Source organism: Nomascus leucogenys, chromosome 12 (genome assembly GCF_006542625.1).
Source record: "Nomascus leucogenys isolate Asia chromosome 12, Asia_NLE_v1, whole genome shotgun sequence".
Classification (NCBI taxonomy): Eukaryota; Metazoa; Chordata; class Mammalia; order Primates; family Hylobatidae; genus Nomascus; species Nomascus leucogenys.
Genome location: NC_044392.1, coordinates 96,189,399 through 96,216,800, shown reverse-complemented (window position 1 = coordinate 96,216,800; position 27,402 = coordinate 96,189,399). Strand labels below are relative to the sequence as shown.

General features: G+C 40.5%; 1 protein-coding gene across 4 annotated transcripts in view; it reads right to left on the bottom strand.

The window, feature by feature from the left end:
* Nucleotides 1-8,679: 8,679 nt before the first annotated feature.
* USP33 (ubiquitin specific peptidase 33) overlaps nucleotides 8,680-27,402 on the bottom strand; it is a 64,972-nt gene continuing 46,249 nt past the window's right edge. For 3 of the 4 annotated variants that reach the window (XM_030825158.1, XM_030825159.1, XM_030825161.1), the window contains 6 exons: nucleotides 27,129-27,298; nucleotides 25,712-25,793; nucleotides 24,244-24,352; nucleotides 14,070-14,172; nucleotides 10,555-10,623; nucleotides 8,680-10,165 (listed from right to left, as the gene is read on the bottom strand). In XM_030825158.1, the coding sequence (XP_030681018.1) occupies nucleotides 10,008-10,165; nucleotides 10,555-10,623; nucleotides 14,070-14,172; nucleotides 24,244-24,352; nucleotides 25,712-25,793; nucleotides 27,129-27,298 (691 nt within the window). In that variant the 3' untranslated portion in view covers nucleotides 8,680-10,007. Of the gene's footprint in view, nucleotides 10,166-10,554; nucleotides 10,624-14,069; nucleotides 14,173-24,152; nucleotides 24,353-25,711; nucleotides 25,794-27,128; nucleotides 27,299-27,402 lie in introns of those variants that run through there. The other variant, XM_030825160.1, reaches the window with a different exon arrangement.

The window sequence follows — 27,402 nt, the reverse complement described above, 5'->3', positions numbered from 1 at the left end:
CCGCAGCACCAGCGGCTCCTTCCGGTCCCCTCCTTTCTCCTCGTTGGGACTGGCGGGCGGCGGCGGCGGCGGCGGCGGCGACTGCTGCTGCTGCTGTTGCTGCTGGTGTTGCTGCTGCTGCTGCAGGCGCGCTCACTACACCGCCTGCTGGTAACCGCGGCCCGTGCAGCGCCCGCGGGTCGGGGGCCGCCGAGGCCCTCCCCGGCCCGTCCCTGCCCCTGGGCGAAGGTTGGTCTTCCGAGGGCGGGTTGCAGTCCATCCCTTGCAACCGTCCAACCTGGCCCTAGCAGAGGAAAGGCGTCCTCGTAGCTCCGCCGTTGGAAATCGGCTTCATCCTGCCCTTTGTGGCCTCCTGAGAGATTTGTAAACCCCACCTCCCTTAGCACTGTGGTCTCAAGCCAGGAGAACATCCATACATGTATTTAGGATGATGCTTCTGCCTCCTCTCGTTCACCTCTGGCTTTCTGGCTGGTACCACAGCACGCAAGCTCGAACCACTTCGGGCCTTTGCGCTTGCTGATTTCTCTGGCAGAACATTTCCTCCAGATTTTTTTTTAACTCGTCGATGTTCGATGCATATTTCAGGTCCCTTCTCAGAGGGCTGCCCAGACCACTGTATCCAAAAAAGTACACCTGCACCATTGCTTTAACTTTTTACCTGCTTTTATATCTTCATAAGTTACAACTTCCAGACCTTATTTATTTGTCAGTATCCTCACCACCAGGAATGTAAGATTTTTAAAAGCAGGGACTTAGTAAACTGTTTTGCTCATTGCTGTATCCCCAGAATTGTGTCTGGCACAAACCAGATCTACCAACGATATTGAGCATGTAGGAAAATAAAGCCCAACACACATTAATGAAGATAAACAACTTCATCATTTATGAGCTGTGGAAAAACAGCTAAACCTCCTTCCCTGGCTATAAAGATTATGTTCCAAAAATATAAAATCCAGTGGTAGAAGCCATTAACTGGGGCTCTTCTTTGACAATTGTCCAGTGCTGCATCATTACTTTTGTTTTCCGTTGCAACATTATTTTTTTTTCAGGCAAGTGGATACGTGTTGTGCCTTCTTTTATGTTGCTAATAAGTTATTAAATGGTTTAAATGGTGTTTTGTGTTTTAGCTTTGAGTTCAACTCTAACATCTACTTCAAGAAAAAGGGTTACATGTTTTTATATTAATTAACATCAAGTATTTATTGAACATACTAGTGTTTCTGGGTGGCAGTATGTCAAAAAAAAAAACGGGGGTGGGGGAGGCTGGGCGCAGTGTCTCACGCCTGTAATCCCACCACTTTGGGAGGCCTTGACAGGCAGATCACCTGAGGTGTCAGGAGTTAAAGACCAGTCTGGCCAACATGGCGAAACTTCGTCTGTACTATAAATAGAAAAATTAGCCAGGTGTGGTGGCACACGCCTGTTATCCCATGTAATCCCAGCTACTTGGGAGGCTGAGGCAGAATTGCTTGAACCCAGGAGGTGGAGGTTGCAGTGAGCTGAGATCGCGCCACTGTACTCCAGCCTGGGCGACAGAGCAAGACTGTCTCAAAAATAAAAAAGGAAAGATAAAACATACTAGTGCCCTATACTAAGACTAGAGATACAAAAATAAACACGTTTCCCTACCTTGCTCTTTCTACTTACAGAGCCAAATTCTATTATAATAACCATACTTAGCATGCTTTTGATTCCTATGTGCCAGGCCAAATGCTGTGTACTTTTCTGTGTTACCCTATTTTAGGCTTCTGACAATCCCATGAGATATATACTATTTGTGGTAGGCCTTGAGATGCACTTTTCAGACCCCACTTCAGGAATAAAGAACTGAGCTGCTGCCGCCAAGAGTCATACCCACAGCCAGCCATCGGTTGTCAGCCCCTTTCAGGCACGCCAGTGTCACAGTGTCATAATGTTCTCAGAGAGGCCACATCCAGTGACTGATCAATGCAGGGATAAAAGGCCCAGCCCTCTCACCTCCATTTGGTACAATTCTGATGGATTTTATCCTCCTGCAGAACAACCTGCAGGATCAGCTAAGGCATTCCATTGAGACTTCATTGAAGCCCAACTTCTGCCCAGTTCAGCTTTTCTTCCCTCCCACAAGTGATGATCCTGAGAGCATTCCCTAATAAATCTCCTGCACACTAGTCATGTAAGAGTGTGCTTCCCGGGAACCCAGCCTGTAACATTATTTGTATTTTTCTATTGATAAAGCAAGTAACTTGCCCATTTGAACTGCAGAAGTTTCTATATAGATACATAAAGTATTGTGGGAGAGGAGGAGGGCTTCTGGGAAGGGCTTCTTAAAAGGATTGGCATTTAAGTTACAGGATGACTTTGCTAAGAAGAAAAAAAGATAATTCTTGGCTGAGGGAACTGCATGAATGAGTATGTGAATGGGAGAAAACTACAAGTAACCCCAAATGGCTGGACTGTAGGGTCTTCGGGGTAATCCCTACAGGATAAGGAGAAAGCTCATGGATGGTAAAGAGGGTAGCCAAGAAAAAACTCTAGGCCTGAGAATAACTCTTAGCCAAGTGGAAAGGGATAAGGGCCCCTGAGATCCTCAGTTAAGAGTAGGAGAGAGGAGCTTCATTGCTCCTGGAAAAGGGAACCACGGCCAACTTTGCTGGCAAGTACCACTCCCTAATTACGACATACATATTCCTACATGGCCTTTGTTATTTTATTTTCTTTTTTTTTCTTTTGGAGACAGGATCTCGCTCTGTCGCCCAAGCTGGTGTGCACTGGCACGGTCTAGGCTCACTGCAGCCTCCTGGGTCCCTTGTAGCTGAGATATGCACCACCGTGCCCAGTTAATTTTTGTATTTTTTATAGAGATGAGGTTTTGCCATGTTGCCCAGGCTGGTCTCAAAACTCCTGGCCTCAAGCTGTCCACCCACCTCAGCCTCCCAAAGTACTGGGATTACAGGCGTGAGCCACCACGCCTGGCCCCCTTTGTTATTTTCACCTAGGATCACAGAATATTGAAGATGGAAGATACATTAACATCAACTAATTCAGCAGTTTGTACAATATTTTCTGAAGCACTGGAAATTTCTTGTATACTCATATTCTTATGCCAGGATCCAATATTTGAGCCAAATAAAACAGGACCTGGGAGTAGGCAACCAGCTGACATTTTCCTCAGTCCCTTACCACGGCACATAAGATGCTACCTCAGAACACACTCTGAAAATCATTGATGTAGTTCATTCTTTCAACAAATATGCCAGGTGCCATACAAGGTGCTAGAGATACAGTGGTGAACAAAGCAAGCACAGGCCCTACTCTGACAGAGCCCACAGTCTAGGGAGGGAGGCTGACATTTAAAATATAATCACATAAATTCAAACTGGTTAGTGCCATTCATGAAAAGTGCAGGTCACCCGTCTGGGAAGTGAGGAGTGCCTCTGCCCGGCCCCCACACCGTCTAGGAAGTGAGGAACGCCTCTGCCCAGTCCCCTCATTGTCTGGGAAGTGAGGAGCGCCTCTGCCCGGCCACCGCACCGTCTGGAATATGAGGAGCGCCTCCGCCTGCGGCAGCCCAGTCGGGGAAGTGAGGAAGGCCTCTGCCCGGTCGCCCCGCCCCCCACCCCTCCTTCCATCTGGGAAGTGAGGAGCGCCTCTGCTGGCCGCTGTGCAACCCTCCAAGTGTGAAGTGACAGCCTTGTGTGTGATCTTTCTGCGCCCCCTACCCCCTCGAGTCTGCATTTTCAACATTAAAGTTTACTTTTTTTTTTTTTTTGAGACGGATCGCTCTGTCGTCCAGGCTGGAATGCAGTGGCGCGATCTCGGCTCACTGCAAGCTCCGCCTCCCAGGTTCACGCCATTCTCCTGCCTCAGCCTCCCGAGTAGCTGGGACTACAGACGCCCGCTACCACGCCTGGCTAATTTTTTGTATTTTTAGCAGAGACGGGGTTTCACCGTGTTAGCCAGGATGGTCTCGATCTCCTGACCTCGTGATCCGCCCACCTTGGCCTCCCAAAGTGCTGAGATTACAGGCGTGAGCCACCGCGCCTGGCCTTAATTAAAAGTTTTAAATTGGAGAACATAAAAAAAAGTGCAGGTCACTATGAGAATATGTCCATATGCCCAAAAGTACATACATGTTCTAAAGTACTTCTGAGGAAACAACATCCAATCTGAGATGAAGTATGCATTCACTACTTCTAAAGTGTGAATGCATTTAGGAGTTGGGCAAAGGTGGTAAAAACACTCCAGAGAAAGAGAACAGTTGATGCAAAGCCCCCTACATGGGATGGAAGTTATTATTTACTACTACTACTTACTGTTGCCTGAAAGAAACCACTGTTTTTTTCCCCATGTATATAAAATCGGATACGAGGTCATCTATCCTAATTTCTTTCATTGGATCATAAGCTTTTTTCTATGTCATTAAATATTCTTCAAAAACCCCAAGAACTGGGCCAAGCATAGTGGCTCACACCTGTAATCCCAGCACTTTGGGAGGCCAATGTGGGAGAATCACTTGAAGTCAGGAGTTCAGGCCTAGCTTGGGCAACATAGCAACATCCCATCTCTACAAAAAATATTTTAAAATTAGCCGGGCTTGGTGCTACACACCTGTACTCCCAGCTACTCTGGAGACTAAGGCAGAAGGATCACCTGAGCCAAGGAGTTTGAGGCTGCAGTAAGCTATGATCATGCCACTGCAGCCCAGCCTGGGCAACACAGTGGGACCCCATCTCTAAAAAATAAAAATAAACCCTGATAAATGATTGCATAATTTAACCACTTTTCTGTTTGGGGGCACTATCATGGCATTATGATTGGTTTCATAAGTGCCCCCATGTCCAAACGCAGTATATGTCCAGCTCTTTTGGGGGCTGAATCTCCTAAGATTTGGGTGGTTGAATTAGTGGGAAGTAAAAGGAGAGTCTAGGCTTCGGTGACCAGGGAGATGGAGGTATTATTGATGACCACAGAAAATACTAAAGTAGGAGCAAGTTTAGATGGGGGAATGGTGTGTTTCATTAGAGTATACTGAGTTTCAGGCAACCCCAGTACATCTAAATGAAGAACCCAAGAGTCAGTTAGATACATGTCAAGGATGCTGGCTTCAGGTCTCAGCTGCAAGTACAGGTTTGTGAGTCTTTAGCTTAGAAATAGTAACTGGAACCTGAGGTTTAGATTTGGTTACCCAGGGAGAGCACAGAGTGAGAAAAACAAAATCAAGAACAAAACCCTGAGAAGCACTGACATTGTTGAGGTTAAGGAAGAAAGTAAAAACTACAAAGGAGAAATGAGGGACTAGAACTGTAAAGGAAAACTGAACAGTGGTAACCAAAAACCAGCGAGGAAGAAATTTGAAAATGGAGTCCTAAATGTGAACTTATTAGACAAATTTACCAGGAACCTATTTTGTCTCATACATTATGTTAAACACAAGGGGGTGAACAAGACAAAACCTTTTGGTGCCAACTGTCTGGTGGGGAAGACATTGTTATACATCACCAAATAGGCCATATTTTTAATAATTATACCTTGCTTGTTTCTAAAAAGACATGTAGCTTACCCAAAAAAAATCAGTATAACAGGTAAAATAGAATTCAAAATAATTAAAATGGGAAATTTAGGGCAAAAAGAAAATAGAAACAAAAATGATGCACAAAAATACATGCTTGGTTGGGTGCACTGGCTCACACCTCTGTAGTCCCAGCACTTTGGGAGGCCAAGCTAGAAGGACTGCTTGAGCACAGGAGTTCAAGGCAAACCTGGGCAACATAGTGAGACCCCATCCCTACAAAAAATAAAAATAAATTAGCCAGGTGTGGTGGTGCATGCCTGTGGTCCCAGCTGAGCCTGAGGTGGAAGGATTGCTTGAGCATGGGAGGTTGAGGCTGCAGTGAGCCATGACCATGCCACTGCACTCCAGCCTAGGCAACACTGCACGACTGTCTCAAAATAAATAATTAAAAAAAAAAAAAAAACATGCTCTAAGGTCCTAAACACTTGCTTTAAGCTTTGTAGCAGATGTTGTAACAAGGAAAAACAAAATCAGTTATAACAGGTTCAGTATGCCTAGGGTAACAAATATATTGCCCACAGGAGGCATTACTACTCCAGGACTAAGACTAAAGATGAATTTCTCTCAGTTTCTCACAACGATAACATCACGTGAAGAGAATTTGTGAGGTCTGCATCATTCTGGTTACTCCTCCTGCTCAATCCTGTTTCTCTCATTTTCTTTCATCTGTGTTATTCCCCAACAAATCATACGCATGCATTAACACTATCTCAGTGTCTGCTTCCTGGAAAGCTCAAACTACAACATTCTCATTTAGCAAATGAAGAAAACTGGAAATCAGAGAACTTTAAATATTGTTCCAAATCATAGTTAATATAGCTACTAGGATTTGAATTTAAACAAACGGACTTGAGGGCCTCAAAAGTAATCACCTTCATATTATAAATCAAGACGCTTTTTTCTTTTTTTTTTTTAGATGGAGTTTTGCTCTTGTTGCCCAGGCTGGAGTGCAGTGGCACGATCTTGGCTCACTGCAACCTCCGCCTCCCAGGTTCAAGCAGTTCTCCTGCCTCAGCCTCCCGAGTAGCTGGGATTACAGGCACATGCCACCACGCCAGCTAATTTTGTATTTTTAGTAGAGATGGAGTTTCACCATGTTGGTCAGGCTGGTCTCAAACTCCTGACCTCAAGTGATCCACCCACCTTGGCCTCCCAAACTGCTGGGATTACAGGCGTGAGCCACCACGCCTGGCCTATAAATCAATAGACTCTTAACACATATAGGCTCTCACTAGCCTTTGATTGCAATTTTCCTAATTCTCAGCTTATTTCCAGGAAAATCATCCTTAGAGAAACTATTTGTTTTATCCCACATCTGTCAACACATAGATCAATCTTTAGCTATGAGTCTATGGTATTGCTAGACCTTTACTTAATATATTATGTATTTTGACAATTATAATGTAAAAAAAAATTGGCCGGTCATGGTGGTTCACGCCTGTAATCCCAACACTCTGGGAGGCCAAGGCAGGTGGATTGCTTGAGTTCAGGAGATCGAAACCAGCCTGGGTGACATGGCAAAACGCTGTCTCTACAAAAAATACAAGAATTAGCTGGGTGTGGTGGCATATTCTTGTAGTTCCAGCTACTCAGGATGCTGAGGTGGGAGAATTGCTTGAGCCCAGGAGGTCGAGGTCACATGTGAGCTGAGATTGCGCCACTGCACTCCAGCCTGAGCAACAGAATGAGACACTGTCTCAAAAAAATTATTAAAAAAAAAAAAAATATATATATATATAAGCTCTTAGGGACCAGTATCTTTATCTTATTGTATATCCCAATAACAGACACTACTGGTATGACTGATACCACAACCAGTTTCAAAGGAATTCATTGGGGATTACATTATGGTAAATAATTTTCTGACTACTAGTCTCAATTTAAAATAGGCTCTTTATTATATGAAGCCATGAGTTGGAGTCCTGTATCTGCCACTTCTTCGCTGTATGACTTTGGGCAAACCATTTAACCTACATCATAGAGCTGTTAGGAGGATTAAATATAAGGAAAGAACTTCAGTAAAATGACTGAAACATTCTAAGTTTCAATAAGTAACAATCATTAAAACCAAATCTTTTTTGATTAACCAATAAATACTAGGCACTACACTAAATTCTGGTGATTCACAAAAAAATCAGTAACATTCAGACCTTGAGGAAGATCATAGTAGAATCATATTTTACTATATATTTTTTAAAACTTCAGATAGATCTTAAATGGCTGCTTATTAAAATGCATTTCATTAAACATCAAAACTTTACTACACTGATTACCAGCCCAAGCAATAAAGTCAGACTTTACAAAAAATAAATTATCCAGGTGTGGTGGTGCACACCTGTGGTCTCAGGTACTCAGGAGGCTAAGGTGAGAGGATCGCTTGATCCCAGGAGATGGAGACTGCAGTGAGCTGTATTCAACGCCAGGCACTCCAGCCTAGGTGACTGACAGAGCTCAAGAGACCCTGTCTAAAAAAAAATAAAATAATAAAAACCAACTTTACTACACTGAATGACTTGTTTGCATACTTCTGATTAAGAAATAACAAGAGGCCAGGTGCAGTGATTCACACCTATAACCCCAGCTCTTTGGGAGGCCGAGGTGGCTGGATCACTTGAGCCCAGGAGTTTGAAACCAGCCTGGGCAAAATGGCAAAACCCCATCTCTACCAAAAAAAAGAGATAAAAACTAGCCAGTCTCATAACCCGGTCTCAAAATAAATAAAAATTTTAAAATAAATTGGCTGGGCACAGTGGCTCACACCTGTAATCCCAACACTTTCGGAAGCCAAGGCTGGTGGATCACCTGAGATCAGGAGTTTGAAACTAGCCCAGCCAACATGGTGAAACCCCATCTCTACTAAAAATACAAAAATTAGCTGGGTGTGGTGGCTCATACCTGTAATCCCAGCTACTTGGGAGGCTGAGGCAGGAGAATCACTTGAACCTGGGAGGCGGAGGTTGCAGTGAGCCAAGACTGTGCCACTGCATTCCAGCCTGGGAAAGGGTGAGACTCTGTCTCAAAAGAATACATAAATAAAGTAAAATAGAAACAGCAAGAAGGTATTAATATTAACAAATTTTGTACCTTTTACCTTTAACCTCTATCAAATAAATTCAACATTCAAGTTTTACATTTTAAAGTCATTTTTATTGAGCTAATTTTAACAACATTGCTTTAGCTGGTGACAGCTGCCCCAAACCAAAACAAAGCCATCATGAATGCTATTCAACATCCTCAATGTAATCCAGTATGTTTTTGTACTTGGAATATAGTTAAACTTTTGACATTACATAATCAAGCAAATAGCAGTGCATACTATATTATTCAAAAAGACTTTATCTATTTCATTTAAAAAATCAAGTTGCAAGTGGCCTCACCTTTATCAACAGTTGCAGTGACACATTCCACACTTCATGCTCTCAAAATAAAAAGTGCCCTAAAACTAACTCTAAGTTTTTTAGTTACTGACATTAATACTAACCAGGTTACAGGAATTGAAGTTTAACATTGTACAATATAAGCGGCAATAAGTTACTGATAATCTGCTGACAAATTCCACTCAAACTAAATACATCCTTGATACATTCAAAAAGACATTTTGTAAGTTTTAATAAGCTAGTGTATATGCTGCAGTGCAAAAAAAGTGACAACCTAGTTTCCTGAGCTTTAGGAAATTAACAATATTCTGACTACTACTTTCAACTTAAAATAGGCTCTTTATTATATGAAGCCATGACAAAACTATACAATTAAATTAGGCTTTTGGAGAACTGAAAGACTAGTCAGAGTTACGGTGATTTAGGATAATGAAAACGTTTTCAAAGCAAAAGTATTTACAACACTACAAAGGATACTATGGATCTGCATGTAGTACAAAGATTAAAGATAACCTACTGATTTCACAATTGTGGAGAAATATTCACAAAAATATTACACTGGACCAGGCGCTGTGGCTCACACCTGCAATCCCAGCACTTTGGGAGGCCGAGGTGGGTGGATCACCTGAGGTCAGGAGTTTGAGACTAGCCTGGCCAACATGGTGAAACCCCATCTCTACTAAAATACAAAAATTAGCCGGGCATGGTGGCAGGCGCCTGTAATCCCAGCTACTCGGGAGGCTGAGGCAGGAGAATCGCTTGAACCCAGGAGGTGGAGGTTGCAGTGAGCTGAGGTCACACCACAGCACTCCAGCCTGGGTGACAGAGCAAGACTCTGTCTCAAAAAAAAATTACACTGAAAGACTTTATGGTAAGTATTTAAAACTAAACATACCAACCTGTGGTATATTACACATTTTAATATATTCTTCCATAATGCCCACTAAGAAGAAATAAATGGGATAAATGATGAAAAAAATAAAGAAAATAAACACGCTTTTAGGAATGTTTTCGCATGTGTACATGTCAGGGGACGTGAAAATGATTCCTCATTAGAACTCTCTACATCCTAAAAATTACAAAGACCGAGTTTCTACTTCAATTTTTTCTTCTGCTTGAAGTATATCTGGATCAACATGAACAACTGGAGGTCGTAGGATAACTTCAGGCCCTCCACCATAAATAGACTGCAGAAAATTCCATGTTTCTTCAGAAATCTGGCCAGAATCTGCTCCTTAAAATTATGTAGAAGAAATAATGTTTACAAACCTATATATTCATATTGCAAAAGCTTTCATAATGTACTCCCCAGCATGAATCTTCTCGGAATAATTGAGAACTTCTGGAACATGAATCTGCAGACTACCAGCCCATATTGTTATAAGCTGCAACATATGGTTTGTCTTAAAAAGTCAGAGATGCTTTTTCTTTGCTCTTAACAACAGCCTTAAGACCTTTCCTCAGATAAAAAAGATAGTGGCTGCTTTTCATTACTTGCCCTAGTTAATGTATGGATTACATTCTTCAGTTGAATAAAAAAGTACTATAGATGACTAATGATAACATATTTCTAACAGTGACAAATCACTCACAAGTAAAAGCTTAAATATGAGTCAAACTTACCTTGCCTAAGCATCACATTACCACATTTAGTGACTGCAATCTTAGTATTGTCAATAGGACCTGGAGGATCTAAAGGAAAAAATATCAAAATGTATTTTTCAAAGAAATGTAACAAAAAATTGCATAATTTTGTGCTTGACAAAATTGTGACCTGTAACTACATTATCAGATTGGTTATTTCTTAGCCAAATTATTATAGGTAATTCTTTTTTTTTTTTTTTTGAGACGGAGTCTTGCTCTGTTGCCCAGGCTGGAGGACAGTGGCATGATCTCAGCTCACTGCAACCTCTGCCTCGGGTTCAAGTGATTCTCCTGCCTCAGCCTCCTGAGTAGCTGGGATTACGGGCACACGCCACCACACCCAGCTACTTTTTGCTTTTTTTTTTTTTTTTTAGTAGAGATGGGGTTTCACCATGTTGGTCAGGCTGGTCTCGAACTCCTGACCTCATGATCCACCCACCTCAGCCTCCCGAAGTGCTGGGATTACAGGCGTGAGCCACCGCACCTGGCCTATGGTTAATTCTTAATGTCTTCTGAGCTTCTTCGTTTCTAGTTCTTAATTCCCCCAAAACAGAACCAGGAAAGAAGGTAAGAGAGGCTCGTTCACAACCATCACAGTCTAACAGAATTTTTTTTTTTTTTTTTTTTTTTTTTGAGACAGAGTCTCGCTCTGTCGCCCAGGCTGGAGTGCAGCGGCACGATCTCGGCTCACTGCAAGCTCCGCCTCCCAGGGTTCATGCCATTCTCCTGCCTCAGCCTCCCAAGTAGCTGGGACTACAGGTGCCCACCACCACGCCCAGCTAATTTTTTGTATTTTTAGTAGAGATGGAGTTTCACCATGTTAGCCAGGATGCTCTTGATCTCCTGACCTCATGATCCACCCACCTCGGCCTCCCAAAGTGCTAGGATGACAGGCATGAGCCACCACACCTGGCCCAGAAATTATTTTTTAACTCTCCGTTTGGGGATTACAAGTCAAAATGTGCCACTAATGCTATAAAATAGCAATTCCTTTGTAATTTGAATGAAATTATACAATTAATTTGCTTCAGATTATCAAAGTAACATTAAAAACAATAAAAGCATTATAAAAGAAAGTGTTTAAATACATTCTTTTTAAAATTTAAGGCAAAAGTGAACCGCATGGCCATCATCAAAAGTTGTAAAAGCAACTTAAACAAATTTACAATAAAAAAAAAAAAAACAATTAGAAAGTGGGCAAAGAACATGAACACTTCTCAAAAGAAGACATTTATGTGGCCAAAAAAACATGAAATAAAGATCAACATCACTGATCATTAGAGAAACACAAATCAAAACCACAATGAGATACCATGTCACGTCAGTCAGAATGCCAATTATTAAAAAGTTAAGAAACAGGCTGGGCCCAGTGGCTTATGCCTGTAATCCCACCACTTTGGGAGGCGGAGGCAGGTGGCTCACTTGAGATCAGGAGTTTGAGACCAACCTGGCTAACATGGTGAAACCCCATCTGTACTAAAAATAGAAAAATTAGCCAGGCATGACGGCGGGCACCTGTAATCCCAGCTACTCCGGACGTTGAGGCAGGACAATCGCCTGAACCCAGGAGGAGGTTGCAATGAGCTGAGATCATGCCACGCCACTCCACTCCAGCCTCAGCGACAAAGTGAGCCTCTATCTCAAAAAAAAAGAGAGAGTCAAGAAACAAGAGATGCTGGTGAGGCTGTGGAGAAATGGGAACACTTTTACACTGTTGGTGGGAATGTAAATTAGTTCAACCATTGTGGAAGACAGTGTGGCAATTCCTCAAAGACCTAGAACCAGAAATACCATCTGCCCCAGCAATCCCATTACTGGGTATATATCCAAAAGAATACAATTCATTCTATTATAAAGATACATGTTCATGGCAGCACTATTCACAATAGCTGCTATAAGATAAGGAAACAACCCAAATGCCCATCTATGATAGACTGGATAAAGAAAATGTGGTAAATATACACCATGGAATACTATGCAGCCATAAAAAGGAAAGGGATCATGTCCTATGCAGGGACATGGATGGAGCTGGAAGCCATTATCCTCCGCAAACTAATGCAGAATCAGAAAACCAAACACTGCATGTTCTCACTTATAAGTGAGAGCTGAACAATAAGAACACAAGGACACAGGGAGGAGAACACACGGGGGCCTGTTGGTGGGGGTTGAGGGATGAGGGGTGGGAGAACAACAGGAAAAACAGCTAATGCATGCTGGGCTTGATACCTAGGTAATGGGTTGATAGGTGGAGCAAATCGCCATGGCACATGTTTACCTATGTAACAAACCTGCACATCTTGCACATGTATGCTGGAACTTACAAAATAAAAATAAATTTTTTTTAAAGGTGTAGAAAAGCGAGATATGGTGGTGTGCACCTATAGTCCCAGCTACTCAGGAGGCTGAGGCAAGAGGATCACTGGAGCCCAGGAGTTTGAGGCCAGCCTGGACAATATAGAGAGAACTCAGTAATTCAGCACTTTGGGAGGCCAAGGTTGGTGCACTGCTTGAGCCCAGGAGTTCCTGGGCAACACTGTGAGACCATGTCTCTACAAATAATTGTAAAAAATAATTTTTAAATTAGCCAAGTGTGGTAGTACATGCCTGTAGTCCCAACTACTCAGGAGATGGAGGTAGGAGGATCACATGGGCTGAGAGTTCAGGGCTGCAGTGAGCCATGATCATGCTGCTGTACTTAAACCTGGGCAACAGGGTTAAGACCTTGTCTCTATTAATTTAAAATTTTAAAAAGTAAATACATAAATATAAAAAGCTTTAACTAGGCATACTGTTGCAGCCTTTTTCACAGATCAGAATATCTTTTTTTTTTTTTTTTTTTTTAAAGACAAAGTCTTGTTCTGTCACCCAGACTGGAGTACAGTGGCATGATCTAAGTTCACTGCAGCCTCCGCCTCGTGGATTCAAGCAATTCTCCTGCCTCAGCCTCCTGAGTAGCTGGGATTACAGGTGCCTGCCACCACATCCAGCTAATTTTTGTATTTTTAGTAGAGACAGGGTTTCACTATGTTGGTCAGGCTGGTCTTGAACTCCTGACCTCATGTGATCCACCCACCTCGGCCTCCCAAACTGTTGGGATTACAGGCGTGAGCTACTGCTCCTGGCACATATCAGAATATCTTCTTTTCAAATTATTAAATATTGTCATACAATTTTACTTTAAAAGTCCACTGTACTGAATAAACCATAATTTAAGCAACCTCTTATTCCTTATAACGATTTCTAAAATTTTTTCAATATTAAGATCACAGATTTACTTTGTTCAGTTCTCTTATTCCTGCTATAACTCGTAAAATAAGTTTAACAAAATTTACAACCAACAGAATATAAACTAGAAAGTAGGATCCCTGAGGACAGGATCTTTTTCTCTTCTGTTTAATAGTGTAATCCCAAGTGCACACAGATATTCAAGAAATATTTGTCAAACAAAAAAACAAATAATTTACCAAAAAAAAATTTTTCAGTTAACCACTTACCTCCATCTTTACCCTTCACAAAACTTTCCCATTCTCTAAACCACTGCATACTGATGCAATAAAAAGTAGCTGGAGAGTCCTCTTTTTGGAATGCTCTGTTAAGCTACAAGGGGGAAAAAAAACAGTCACCTAATATCTAAAACTTGCTTTATGGCAAAACAATACCATCACTCCACTTCAGTGTTTGTTTGATAACTCAGCACTTTGGGAGGCTGAGGCAGGAGGAGTCCTTGAACCCAGGAGTTCCAAACCAGTCTGGGCAACATCGTGAGAACATCTCTACAAAAAAAAATTATTTTTTATTTTCATTTATTTATTTTTGAGATAGAGTTTTGCTGTTGTTGCCCAGGCTGGAGCGCAATGGCACGATCTGGGCTCACTGCAACCTCCGCCTCCCAAGTTCAAGTGATTCTCCAGCCTCAGCCTCCCGGGTAGCTAGGATTACAGGTGCCTGCCACTGCACCTGGCTAATTTTTGTATTTTTAGTAGAGATGAGGTTTTGCCATGTTGGCCAGGCTGGTCTTGAACTCCTGACCTCAAGTGATCCACCTGTCTTGGGCCCCCAAAGTGCTGGGATTACAGACGTGAGACAGCACACTCAGCCTATACAAAAAAAATTTTTTAAAATTAGCTGTGTGAGGTGATTTGCGCCTGTAGTCCCAGCTACTCGGGGAAGCTGAGGTAGGAGGATCACTTGAGCCCAGAAGGTTGAGACTACAGTGAGCCATGATTGTGCCACTGTACTCCAGTCTGGGTGACAGAACAAGACCCTGTCTCAAAAAAAAAAAAAAAAAAACCAGTGGTACAGTAAGATGTATGCTAACTTAGTACTAGGACACGTGGTAGCATCTACGAATAAACAATTCTAGGTTCTGTCTCAAAATTTAACAAGTATACATAAAAGGGGCATAAAGACTGGGTAAATGAAGATGGTCAAGACAAAGTCTTCAAAACAATAAATACGCCACATATTTATTAAAAATCTAATGTGTAAACTTTATGTACACATACTATATCTACAGTCTGTACTTTTTGTTTACTTAAGATACTGGTAGACAACTTGCTATTACCATGCTGCAATGAATGAATGATCTTGTACATGTCATTTCACAAACAATATACATAAATGTATAGGTAAATTCTAGTAAGTGGTGGGACAGTCCCTGAGGACCAATTCCCTCTTCCAGCCCTCAGGCCTAAGGAATGGGTATGTGACTCAAACTATACACAACTCTGCCGGAAATAAAAATCTTCAGAGAAGTGACCTAATGGTTAGAATGGAATCATTCCAATGTCAATTCAGGTAGATACTCAGGGCTACCTTAGTTCTCAAACTTTTGGAGGTCTGGTTTTTCAATTTTTATTCTTAGTAAATTTCTTTTTTGCCAGGTTAGCCAGTCTGGCTTCTACCACTTGCAATTAAAAAAAACCCAAGTGAGAGAAAAACTGATATAGAAAGAGAAGCACAAGCAAAACAGGCTCGGGAAAATTAAGAGTATTTGGAATTAATCTAATTGTAGTAGTGTGTAAGTAATTGCCCATCTCATGATGGGCAATTCAATCCATGGAACACACTACCTGTGGACAAAGACAACCAAGTTCAGATTATATAATTCCTCTAATCGAATTAATCAAAACCCTGTAATTATTCACAGAAGTACCTCCATGATCTCACTGCATAATCTGACCTCATCTTCTTCCTCATTTTTCACTGGTGATCATACTGGCCACTTTGTTATTCCCAGAACCAAACAAATACAGCCCTGCCTCACAAGCCTTTTGCACTAACCCTTGTTTTTGCAGGTATCTGAATGACTATCTCCCTTACCTCCTTTAAGTCTTTGCTTAAATGTCATCTTCTCAATGAGGCCTATCTTGACCACCCTGTTTAAAACTCCAACCTGGGCCAGGCGCAGTGGCTCAAACCTGTAATCCCAGCACTTTGGAAGGCCAAGGCAGATCACTTGAGGTCAGGAGTTTGAGACCAGTCTGGCCAACATAGTGAAACCTCATCTCTACTAATAATACAAAAATTAGCCAGGCGTGGTGGTGGATGCCTGTAATCCCAGCTACTTGGGAGGCTGAGGCAGGACAATCGCTTAACTCGGGAGGAGGAGGTTGCAATGGGCCGAGATCATGCCACTGCACTCCAGCCTGGACAAAAAAAGCAAGACTCCATCTCAAAAATAAAATAAAATATAAAACTCCAACCTGACTCCTCCCCCTCACCACTGTAATCTTGGTGCCTCTAAGTCTGTTCAATGTTTCCCTTTTCCATTGTACCCATCACCTTTTAATATAACATATTTATTAAATATAAGCTCTGGCATGGCACAGTGGCTCACTTGAGACCAGAAAATTCAAGACCAGCCTGGGCAACATGGTTAAACCCCATCTCTACTAAAAATACACAAAAAAATTAGCTGGGTGTGGTGGCACATGCCTCTACTCCCAGCTATTCATCAGGAGGCTGATGGGGAGGATCTCTTGAGCGTGGGAGATCCAGGCTGCAGAAAGCTGTGATCATGCCACCATGCTCCAGCGCAGGCAAAAGAGCAACACCTTGTCTCAAAAAAAAAAAAAAAAAAAAGTATATATGCGTGTGTGTACATATATATAAGCTCTCTGAGGGCAAAGATCTTTCTAGGACACAAGGTAGCTGCTTCAATGGAACAATGAAATGGAAAATGCTGTGGCAGTCTCTGATGGTTAACAAAGAAATCAAGGCATATTTGTCTCAAGGCATGGAATTAAAGTTCAGGCTTTCTGTGATGTGCAACTTATCCCTAGAGAACTGAGATTTCTAAAATGTCATGTCAGACTGAATCTGCCAGATGTTGGATTCTAACAACCATTAAATTCATACCACTACCATGTTTGAAAACTTTCAGGACTTACTTTATCTTTGGTATTAAGAAGTTACTTCCTATGTGTTTAGGTAGACGCTTTTTAAAGTTTAGTTAAGCACAGTTACCTCATTAATTTAAGGATGTGTTTCTCTCTAGTTCTGGGAAATTTATCTAAATGGTTACTCTAAATGTAGTTCTCATTCTGTTCTCTTTTAAAAAATACGTAATAGAAAAACATTGGATCCTATAGCTATCCAACATGTCAAAACTTTTCTTCCTTCTGTGTGCTTATCTTTTTGTGCTTTACCTTAGGAGAAATCTTTCCACTGTATCTTTCAGCATACTAATTTCCTCTCCAATAGTATTTATTTTGCCATTCAATCAACCCATCTATTGAGGTTTTGTTTTGTTATTTAAGATACAATATCCTTATGTATCTCCCTGAATATCAATCGTACTTCACATGTCTACACTCACTGCTCTATCCAGGCAGATACCTTTATGCTTGCTGCCTGGTACAGTGCAACAGGCAGAATGCTAAGGTCATCATCCGTATCTGCCACTTCCAAAATTAAAGCCCATACAGTCACTTCCTGAAGCCCTTGGCTTGCTTCTTTGATCTGATCCTATCTGCTTTTTCAGTTTTTCAGAAACTTCCCTTAGCTTCCAATCCACTAAGGGCACCTATTTTTATATTCCAGTGTTATTTCTGTTAGCACACATGCTTTGTTTAAAAAAAAAAAAAAAGGCTGAACAAAAAAAGCCCCTAATATTATAGAATAATAATAATAGGTTTGCACTTTTTAATTTTTTTTTTTTTTTTTTTTTTGAGACAGAATCTCACTCTGTCATCCAGGCTGGAGTGCAGTGGTGCGATCTCGGCTCACTGCAATCTCCACCTCCCCGATTCAAGCAATTCTCCTGCTTCAGCCTCCCTAGTAGCTGGGATTACAGGCGCCCGCCACCATGCCTGGCTAATTTTTGTATTTTTAGTAGAGATGGGGTTTCACCATGTTGGCCAGGCTGGTCTGGAACTCCTGACCTCAAGTGATCCGCCTGCCTCAGCCTCCCAAGGTGCTGGGATTACAGGCGTGAGCCACTGAGCCCAGCCAATTTTATTTATTTTTAAAGACAGGGTCTTGCTCTCTTGCCCAGGCTGGAGTGCAGGGTCATGGTCATAGCTCACTGTAATCTCCAACTCCTAGGCTCAAGCAATCCCCCCTTCTCAGCCTCCCAAAGTGCTAGAAAGGCATAAGCCACCTTGCCCAGCCCCAGATTTGCTTTTTAAAAAAACAATTTTATTAAGGTGTAATCCTCCCACTCTTAGTGTGGACTTTAATGGTTTTCTGTAAATTTATAGTTGTGCAACTGTCACCACAATCCAGCTTAGAGCCCTCCAACACCCACAAAAGCTGTCCTGCACCAGTTTGCAATCAGTTCCCCTTCTCTCAGCCCTTGAAATCACTAATTGTTTGTCTCCACACTTTTTCCCTTTTTAGAAATTTCATATAAATGAAATTAGACATTATATAGTCTTTTGTATGTCTTACACTTGGCATGATGTTTCTAATATTCATCCATGTTGCTTCATGGATCAGTACGCCATGATCTTTTTACTGCTGAGTAGCATTCTATTATACAACTATAACACATTTTGTTTATTCATTTGTCAGATGATAGACATTTCAATTGTTTCTAGTTTGGGGCAATTATGAACAATACTGCCATAAACATTTGTTTACATGTTTTATGTTAACATAAATTTTCATTTCTCTGGAATGAATACCTAAGAGTGGGATTGCTGGGTCATGTACTAGGAGTTGAACCTACAAGAAATTACCAAACTGTTTATCATTTGGCACACAGCATTTTGCATCCTCATCATTGATATTCATAGGAATTCCCTAATGACTGACACTGTACTTTTTATGTGCTTATTAGCCCTATCTTCTTAAGGCTAATTCCTATTCAATCTTTTGCCTATTTTCTAATTGGAATATTTGTTTACTTATTGAGTTGTATGTTCTTTATATAGTCTGGATATGAGTCATTTGACGACACGTGATTTGTAAACACCTATAACTTACACTGGATTTAGGTCTACCTTCCTAACCCCGTGTTTTACCACATACCACTATTCTTGGACTTAGTGAATGACTCATTCATAACCATAATATCCTACACTGGCTCTGACCATGGAATTCATTTTACACAAAAGAAATGAATAGGCTTACTTCCACAAAATTTGCTGATCTTACCATGTGCTATCATGCAAAAGATGTTGGCCTACTGGACTTAGTTTTTTTGTGTGTGTGGGTGGCAACACTTTGTGAGTTTGGTACTATCTTACATGCTGTAGTATATGCTCCAAATTAGAAACCAATATATGGTGGTTTTTCCCATAACTGGAATACATAAACCTAGGAGTCAGGTAAAGGAAATAAGAGAGCTCATCTACTACTACCTACTGACATATTCACAAAAGTTTTGCTTCCCATACTCACAACTTCAGCCTCTACTAAATGTGGAAGATTTATATCCCAAGGGAACACAACAACAATTTGACTGGACTGAAAGTTGAGACAGCCCCCTGGCCATTTTGAGTTTCTCATGTCACTGAATCAACAAGCAAAGAGGAGGTTACAGTACTGGCTGCAATGACTGACCCCAGTTATAAAGGGTAAATAAAATGAATACTACATTACTACATAATAGAAACAAAGAGAATTATGTTGGGAAACCAGATTATACCCACTGTATTAGTTTCAGAGGGATGCTATAACAAAATGCCACAAATTTGGTAAATGAAAAGGTATTTATTCTCTCAGTTTTAGAGAACAGAACTCCAAAATCAAAGTGTCAGCAGAACCATTCTCCCTGCAGAGGCTCTAGGGGAAGACTCCATTCCTTGCCTGTCATGGTTCTAAAGCTTCTACCTTGCAGCTGTATCATTCCAATCTCTGCCTCCATCTTCATGATTTTCACCTCTTCTCTGCGTATCTCTCTGCTGTGTATCTCTGTGAAAGGTCACTTACTGGATTTAGGGCCCATTCAGACAACTGAGGATGATCTCATCTCAAAAATCCTTACATATGCAAATACTCCTTTTTCAAGTAAGGTCACATTCACCAATAAGGTTAATTTACAGAGATTAGAGTATGGAAATATCTTTTTGGGAACCACCATTCAACCCACTATAGGCACCATTTAGTATTTCCATACTCAGAGAAATCTAATACAGACAAGACTACTAAGGGTTCAAACCCTTCAGAAATGAAGGTCTGGGTTATTTTATGAGGTAAATACATTCACAATCAGCCAGGGTATTGGCTGAGAACAGAGGAAATAAGGAATGGATAGTGATTAGCTATAGATACATATTTCTTCCTTGCTCCATGTACATATTTATAAATATTTACCAGATGTTGAAATAACTACCAATTTATTTTTTTCTTTTCACTTGACTACTACTATAAGGTATGTTGGTGGTGGTTAACGTTATAGTTCATTCTTTAGATTACAGACTGTAACAGGGAAAAGTGTGACTATACTCTCTGAACTAAAAGATTTATGAACATCATTTAGAAATAGGTACAGTGACTGATGGGACTTTGGGTCTCCCAAATATGGGGAAAGGGCAAATGCAACACATACTGGTGCAGGAGCTAGTTGTATTACATCAGGCAGAAGCACGATATTGTTGCTACTGTTGTTTGGTTGTGTAAGTGCATACGGGTGCTGAGTTGACAAAGGGGTAGGCTGTGCTGCATTCTCTGTTAATGAACATCATTTTCATATATTCATATATTCCCTTCTGTGAAGACAAGCCTACATTTTGCAGGATCCATTGCCAGTAGTATGCCAGACTATATATAACCATGATATATGAAATATATGAAAGGTATAAGAGAAAGAAAAACGATTTCCCCCTCTGGTGGCAGCTTTGGGCAGGCCTGAGGCATCCACAGATAGCATAAGTAGGGTTTTGCCACTACTTCTAAGCATCTTCCAAAGAATCCAATCTCACTTAGTATTGTACGCAGCTAACATCTTTAACAGCAGCATCCTGTGTCTTCTGGGCATCCTCTTGAATAATTCACTTGGGTCCTGATAGTAGCAGTAGCTTCTCAGATCTCTGAGCATTGTTATAGGCAGACAGCTGAACTCGTTTCCAAGGGCTTTATGCAGTTTTGAATTTTTTTAAACTCTGAAGCAATCTGAAACTTATAGGAAAATTCCAAGTATACAAAGAAACTTTCTTTACCTAGTTTGATTTCAGAATCAGTTGCTGAACAGATGTTCCTTTCCTCCAAATAGTTTGTTGTTTTATAAAATGTCCCTCAATTAGGGTTTGTGACTTTCCTCATTTGAGATTCAGGTTATCCACCTGTGTACCAAAGAAGTGGTGCCATGTTCTTCTAATTGTATACTATTCTGGCACATAATTTTGATTTTGTTTCATTTCTTCCTTTTTTTAAGATACAAAGTCTCGCTATGTTGTCCAGGCTAGTCTTAAACTCCTGGGCTCAAGTGATCCTCTTGCCTCCGCCTCCTGAATATCTGGAACTTACAGGCACACACCAGCACACCCAACTAATTGATTTGTTTCATTTCTAATGATGCTCATTTTATCTTCATTGAGATGGTGTCAGGATACTCTGCTGAAAGTCTTTTCCCTTTGTAATTAATAAGTGTTTAATGAGGGAGTTAAGTTGAAATGATGTAAGCATTCCAATCCTCATCCTTTCCATTTATTCATTTATTTATGTATACCAATATGGATGCAATATCTCCTATTCTATTTAATGAGGTTATATGTTACTGTAATTTATTCTGAGGCTAGGCTGGTAGTTTATGCTGGTAATCCCAGAACTTTGGGAGGCAGAGGCAGGAAAATCACTTGAGGCCAGGAATTAGAGACCAGCCTGAGAAAGACAGCAAGACACTGTCTCTACAAAAAAAAAATTTTCTTAAATTAGCCACACATGGTGGTGTGCATCTGTAGTCCTAGCTACTTGGGATGCTGAGGCAGGAGGATCCCTTTAGCCTAGGAGTTCAAGGTTACAGTGAACTATGACCAGCCACTGCACTCCAGCCTGGTGACAGAATGAAACCCTGTCTTTTAGAATAAAATTTAGAAATATCTATATATCTATATATCTATATTTTATATATGTTTAATTTGAACATATTCTCTATATATAAAACATATTCTCTCTATATATAAAGCTACATATAGATCTATCTAGATAGATCTATATATAAATATCTCTGACAGCTAGGTATGATCAATCCTACTGGAGTAATCAATAGATTAATCAATCTATATATAGATATCGATATATCTGAGAGCTAGGTATGATCAATCCTACTGGAGTAATCATTGATCCAAGGCACTTTCAGTGAGAGTTAAGAAATATCAAGTTTCTATACATGCATATACATACACACACACACACACACACACACACACACACAACGTCCATATTTACTCAGCTATTATCATGAGTTCACAAAGATACCCATAACTCCAATCCAATAACAACACAAGGTACAGTTTAGTTTTCTCCTTTTCCATATTTGAAACTTCCTCATCTGACAATGAGAAACTTGGTACTCATTACACTTATGTCTTGATCATTTTCCCATATGGAACCAATCGCTCACTGCCACTATGCTGCACCCTTGTAGCCACCAATGTCAGGCCAACAAAAGCATCCCTTCTCATCCTGCCTGGGCTCTAACACCCTTGATTGGGCTCATGCCACTCACTATACAGAAATTCTCTTTACTCTCTGTGGTTATAAACACCATTCTCAGCCACTGCTTCTCTCCCACTCACAATGTGGTACCCTATTCCACTTCTAGATTTCCCGAAAGTCAGCAGTGGTCTTCTTGACCTTCACTGCCCAGTCCTTTCAATAGTAATGCACGTCTCTCATTCCCTATATTCTGATTCTATTCAAAATACTTAGAATAGCTTCTATTAATCAAATCCTGACAGACACAGTCATTAGCCATTATTTAAGCATTGATGGAAAAAACTATTTTTAATATTCAACTAAAGTTTGCTTCCTTAGATTCAAGAAGCAAATGAAGCCCATGTAAAATAAATAAATCTATACCTGCATCTTTTTTTTAAATGTAAAATTTACTTTACTTTAGGCAAGGGCACAAAAAAGCCCTGAATCAATGAGGAAAAGCAGGTGTGTGTGTGTGTCTACACATGTGCAGGAAATGAATAAAACAAAACATACTGGACATCTTATTGTGATCTGCTCAATATCTTCTCCACTGCTTTTACTAAAAGAATCCCAATTTTTTTCTTGCAGTATTACTCCTCCCCGTAATAGTGTCTCAGTAGATTTATCAATAAACGTGTCTCTCAAGTGATCCAAATTTTCAATTGTCTTAAATAGTTGGAGCTATGTTACTGACAGCAGCACTGCAGAGACTTCTTGCTACCTCGATATTTGGAAGGGTACTAGTCCTTGCCCATAAAACCTGGTTGTTCATGCTTTTGATTTTATGACCACACTTTCTGTTGCTTACAATTAAGGGACACCTCATAATATGCTCAGTTTGTGAAAAATGAGTATATTTATAAGCCCAGGAGTCCCTCAAAAAAACAGAATATTATATCTCACAAAAGAATCAAAGTAGTACATGCAGTCTGGATAGACTACAGACAACACTAACTTAAGGAAACCTGTAATTTCCCATTTCAATAAGATTTCTGCCAGTGCCAATACATTAAAAAAAAAAAAAAGTATTGTCAATTCATAAAAACAAAAACCCACAAAGGGGCCAGGAACAGTGGCTCATGCCTATAATCCCAGCACTTTGTGGGGCCAAGACAGCAAATCACGTGAGGTCAGGAGTTCGAGACCAGCATGGCCAACATGGCAAAACCCTGTTTCTACTAAAAATACAAAAATTAGCCTGGCGTGGTGGGGCATGCCTATAGTTCCAGCTACTTGGGAAGCTGAGGCAGAGAATCGCTTGAACCTAGGAGGCAGAGGTTGCTGTGAGCGGAGATTGCACCACTGCACTCCAGCCTGGGCGACGGAGCAAGATTTTGTCTCATACACACACACACACACACACACACACACACACACACACACACACAAAACAAAAACACAAAGGGAGAACATAACAGAACTGTAGTGAACTGCCTGAGGTCATTCACCATTATGCACCTAGAACACTTGAAATCTATTACAACTCTTTAATCCAATCATTTTATTAATATCATATAGCTCTGATAATTGTCAGGTCTTCATCTTTATCCTAGATCAATTTGAAAAGCATCATTTTTTTACCCGAATAAAAATTTCCAATTCAGTTTTTCTTCTTTTTTCAATTTTCTCTGCCTCAATTTGGCAAGTGTGACAAATGTACAGATGGTTGACAGCTGGTCCTCCACCATACCTAAAGCATGAAAAATTTAAGAATTAAAACTATGGCAATCTTAAGAAAGCTTATGTTCTAGGAAGTTTGTTTCTAACATTTAAGTCAGTGGCCAAATACCCAGTAAAAATAAATCCTCTTAATAAAATTCTCAAAGTAATATAAAAATCAAAAATCATATAAGGACTTGTTATGTTTATTAAGGTCAGTGACTTTATCAGTTTATTGCTTAACCTGCTTTATCTATATTTCAACTTTCCCTTACTTCTGCTCCAAAACGTTAGAGCCAATAACGAAGTAAAAGAAGTGGTTTCAAAAAGTATCATACAACATATAAATCTTAGTTACACATCAGAGTCATAGTCAAGTTTTCATCAGATGAAGGCCTCCCCTGGCCTCTCAAGTAAGAAGCATTCAATGTATGAATTATTTTTAATATTTAATTAAAGAAAACATAATTAGTAGGAAAACTGTGGTGGAAAATGTTTTAAAATAAAGGTCAGGAGTTGCGAGACCAACCTGGCCAATGTGGTGAAACCCCATCTCTATTAAAAATATAAAAATTAGCCAGGCATGGTGATGTGTGCCTGTAATCCCAGGTACTCGGGAGGGTGAGGCACAAGAATCGCTTGACACTGGGAGGCAGAGGTTGCAGTGAGCCGAGATTGCACCACTGTACTCCAGACTGGGCGACAGAGCGAGACTCCATCTTAAAATTTTAAAGTTTACAATGTTAAGGCCAGGCCCAGTGGTGCATGCCTGTAATCCCAATACTTTGGGAGGCCGAAGCAGCCACATGGCTTGAGCCCAGGAGCTCAAGACCAGCCCAGGCAACATGGCAAAACCCCATCTCTACAAAAAACACCCCAAAATTAGCCAGACATGGTGATGCACGCCTGTGATCCCAGCTACTCAGCAAGCTGAAGTAAGAGGACCACAGGAGCCTAGGAGGTCGATGCTGCAGTGAGCCAAGATGGTGCCACTGCACTCCAGCCTGGGTGACAGAGCAAGACCTTGTCTCAAAAAAAAAAAAAAAAAAAAAAACAAGAAAAAAAATTTACAATTTAAGAGTAAGATACTCAATTGTGGGAGTATATACATATGTAAAATTTTAGTGTGGGAATATGCAAAATATTTTAAACAAGGTACTTAAATTACCATAGCATACCTTTACAGACAGACAATTAGAAAAAATTAAAATTAATTATCTAGACTATGCCACAGTAGCTACAAAGTCTTCCTACTCACACTTTAGAATGAATAAGTGAGGGAAAAAGAATAAACACACAGCACAAGGAGTATCTGTGAAATAATCCAATCCCCTTTTAACCAGTTTAACCGACTTTCACAACACTGTATGGTCTGATTTAAAAAACAAACCTGCTATATAGGTTATCCCAAATGTTCTGAGGCAGCATCAAAACCAGGTCTTCAATATAACCAGCTTTTCTTGGAGGAACACCTAAAAAAAAATTTAAACATATCTGTTTCATGCTTTTAATTATATTCCTTTCAAAGATTAAACTCTTTTTTTTTTTTTTTTTTTTTTAACAGTAACTAAATGACAGATCTATCATCATTGTTTTTTTAAGTGGCGGGGTCTTGTTCTGTCACCCAGTCTAGAAAGTGCAGTGGCATGATCATGGCTCATAGCAGCCTCAAAATTCCTGGGCTCAAGGGATCCTCCCACCCCAGCCTCCTGAGTAGCTGGGACTACAGGCATGCTTCAACACACCCAACTAACTATTTTTTTTTTTTTTGTAGAAACAGGCTCTCATTATGTTGCCCAGGCTGGTCTCGAACTCATGACTTCAAATTATCCTCCTGCTTTGGCCTCCCAAAGTGCTGGGATTAGAGGCATGAGCCATTGTGTCTGGCCATTTTTTTGAGTCAAGGTCTCACTCCGTCACCCAGGCTGGAGTGCAGCAGCATGACCATGGCTCACTGCAACCTCAAACTCTACGGCTCAAGGAGTCCTCCTGCCTCAGCCTCCTGAGACAATAGGATTACAAGTGTGAGCCACTGCACCCAGCTAAATCATTATTCTTACATTCTCTCTCCCAAGAAAGGTAATTATAAAGCATTTTTGGTGATTGTGTTTCCCCAAGATGAACATACACTTTAAAATTTATATGTCCAATACAGGTATCCCTATCCCTTTTGGTTTCACTACAAACATAATTACCATGAATATCCCATCTTCAATCTTGAAGTTTAATCGGCGTCACACAAAGGTCCTATTTATTGTAGGAATAAACATTAACACAGCCAATCTTACAAGGGCCAAAGTTATATTTAATTATGAGGCTTTTTTTTCTTAAATCCCAGATATATTTCCATACTTGGGGAAAAAAGCCAGCTACTCATTTAGACAATGGGGCTAAGAACCACCAATACAGTCAACAGATAAAATCACCAGCACAGGAATGCCTCAGGTGGGAAAAATGACGTATAATAGAGGAGCTCACTGTAATGTAAACAGCTGTTTATGTATCTGACTCTACTATGAAATTGGAGCTTTCACAGAAGAAAAAGGATCTTTAGTGTCCTTAGGCACTAGCAAAAAGTTTAGAAAGTATGTACTCAGTAAATATATGTTCAATAAAGAAGCTAGAGATTACCTACAATTAAAAAGGAAAGGTGAATTTCTGAAACCATATGGAATTAAAACACATTAAGTTTGAATGCAGGTGGGGAAATGGGAAATAAGTGGGAGAGGAAAATTCTTGGCTCTCCTAATTTGCCAATTATTTTACAGCAAACTTCTACCACTGCTTTGCATTACAGGATTTCTTACCTCCATGAATACAAAGAAAGTCATTATTTGAAATAGGGCCAGGTTCGGCAAAGGTCTTAAATTTATTTAGCCACTGTCGAGAAATATAAAACTGAAGGAGACTTGGTTCCATTATGTTCAACAAATTTGATATCCTTCTCCTCTCTTTTTGTGCCTCTTCGCTGCTCTTCCTATTAAGGACAATGATTAGTTAAATTCAATATGCATTTTACTACATTACTAGTAGATGGATTTTTCTTATTAGACTTAACACACATATTAACACTATCTTTAT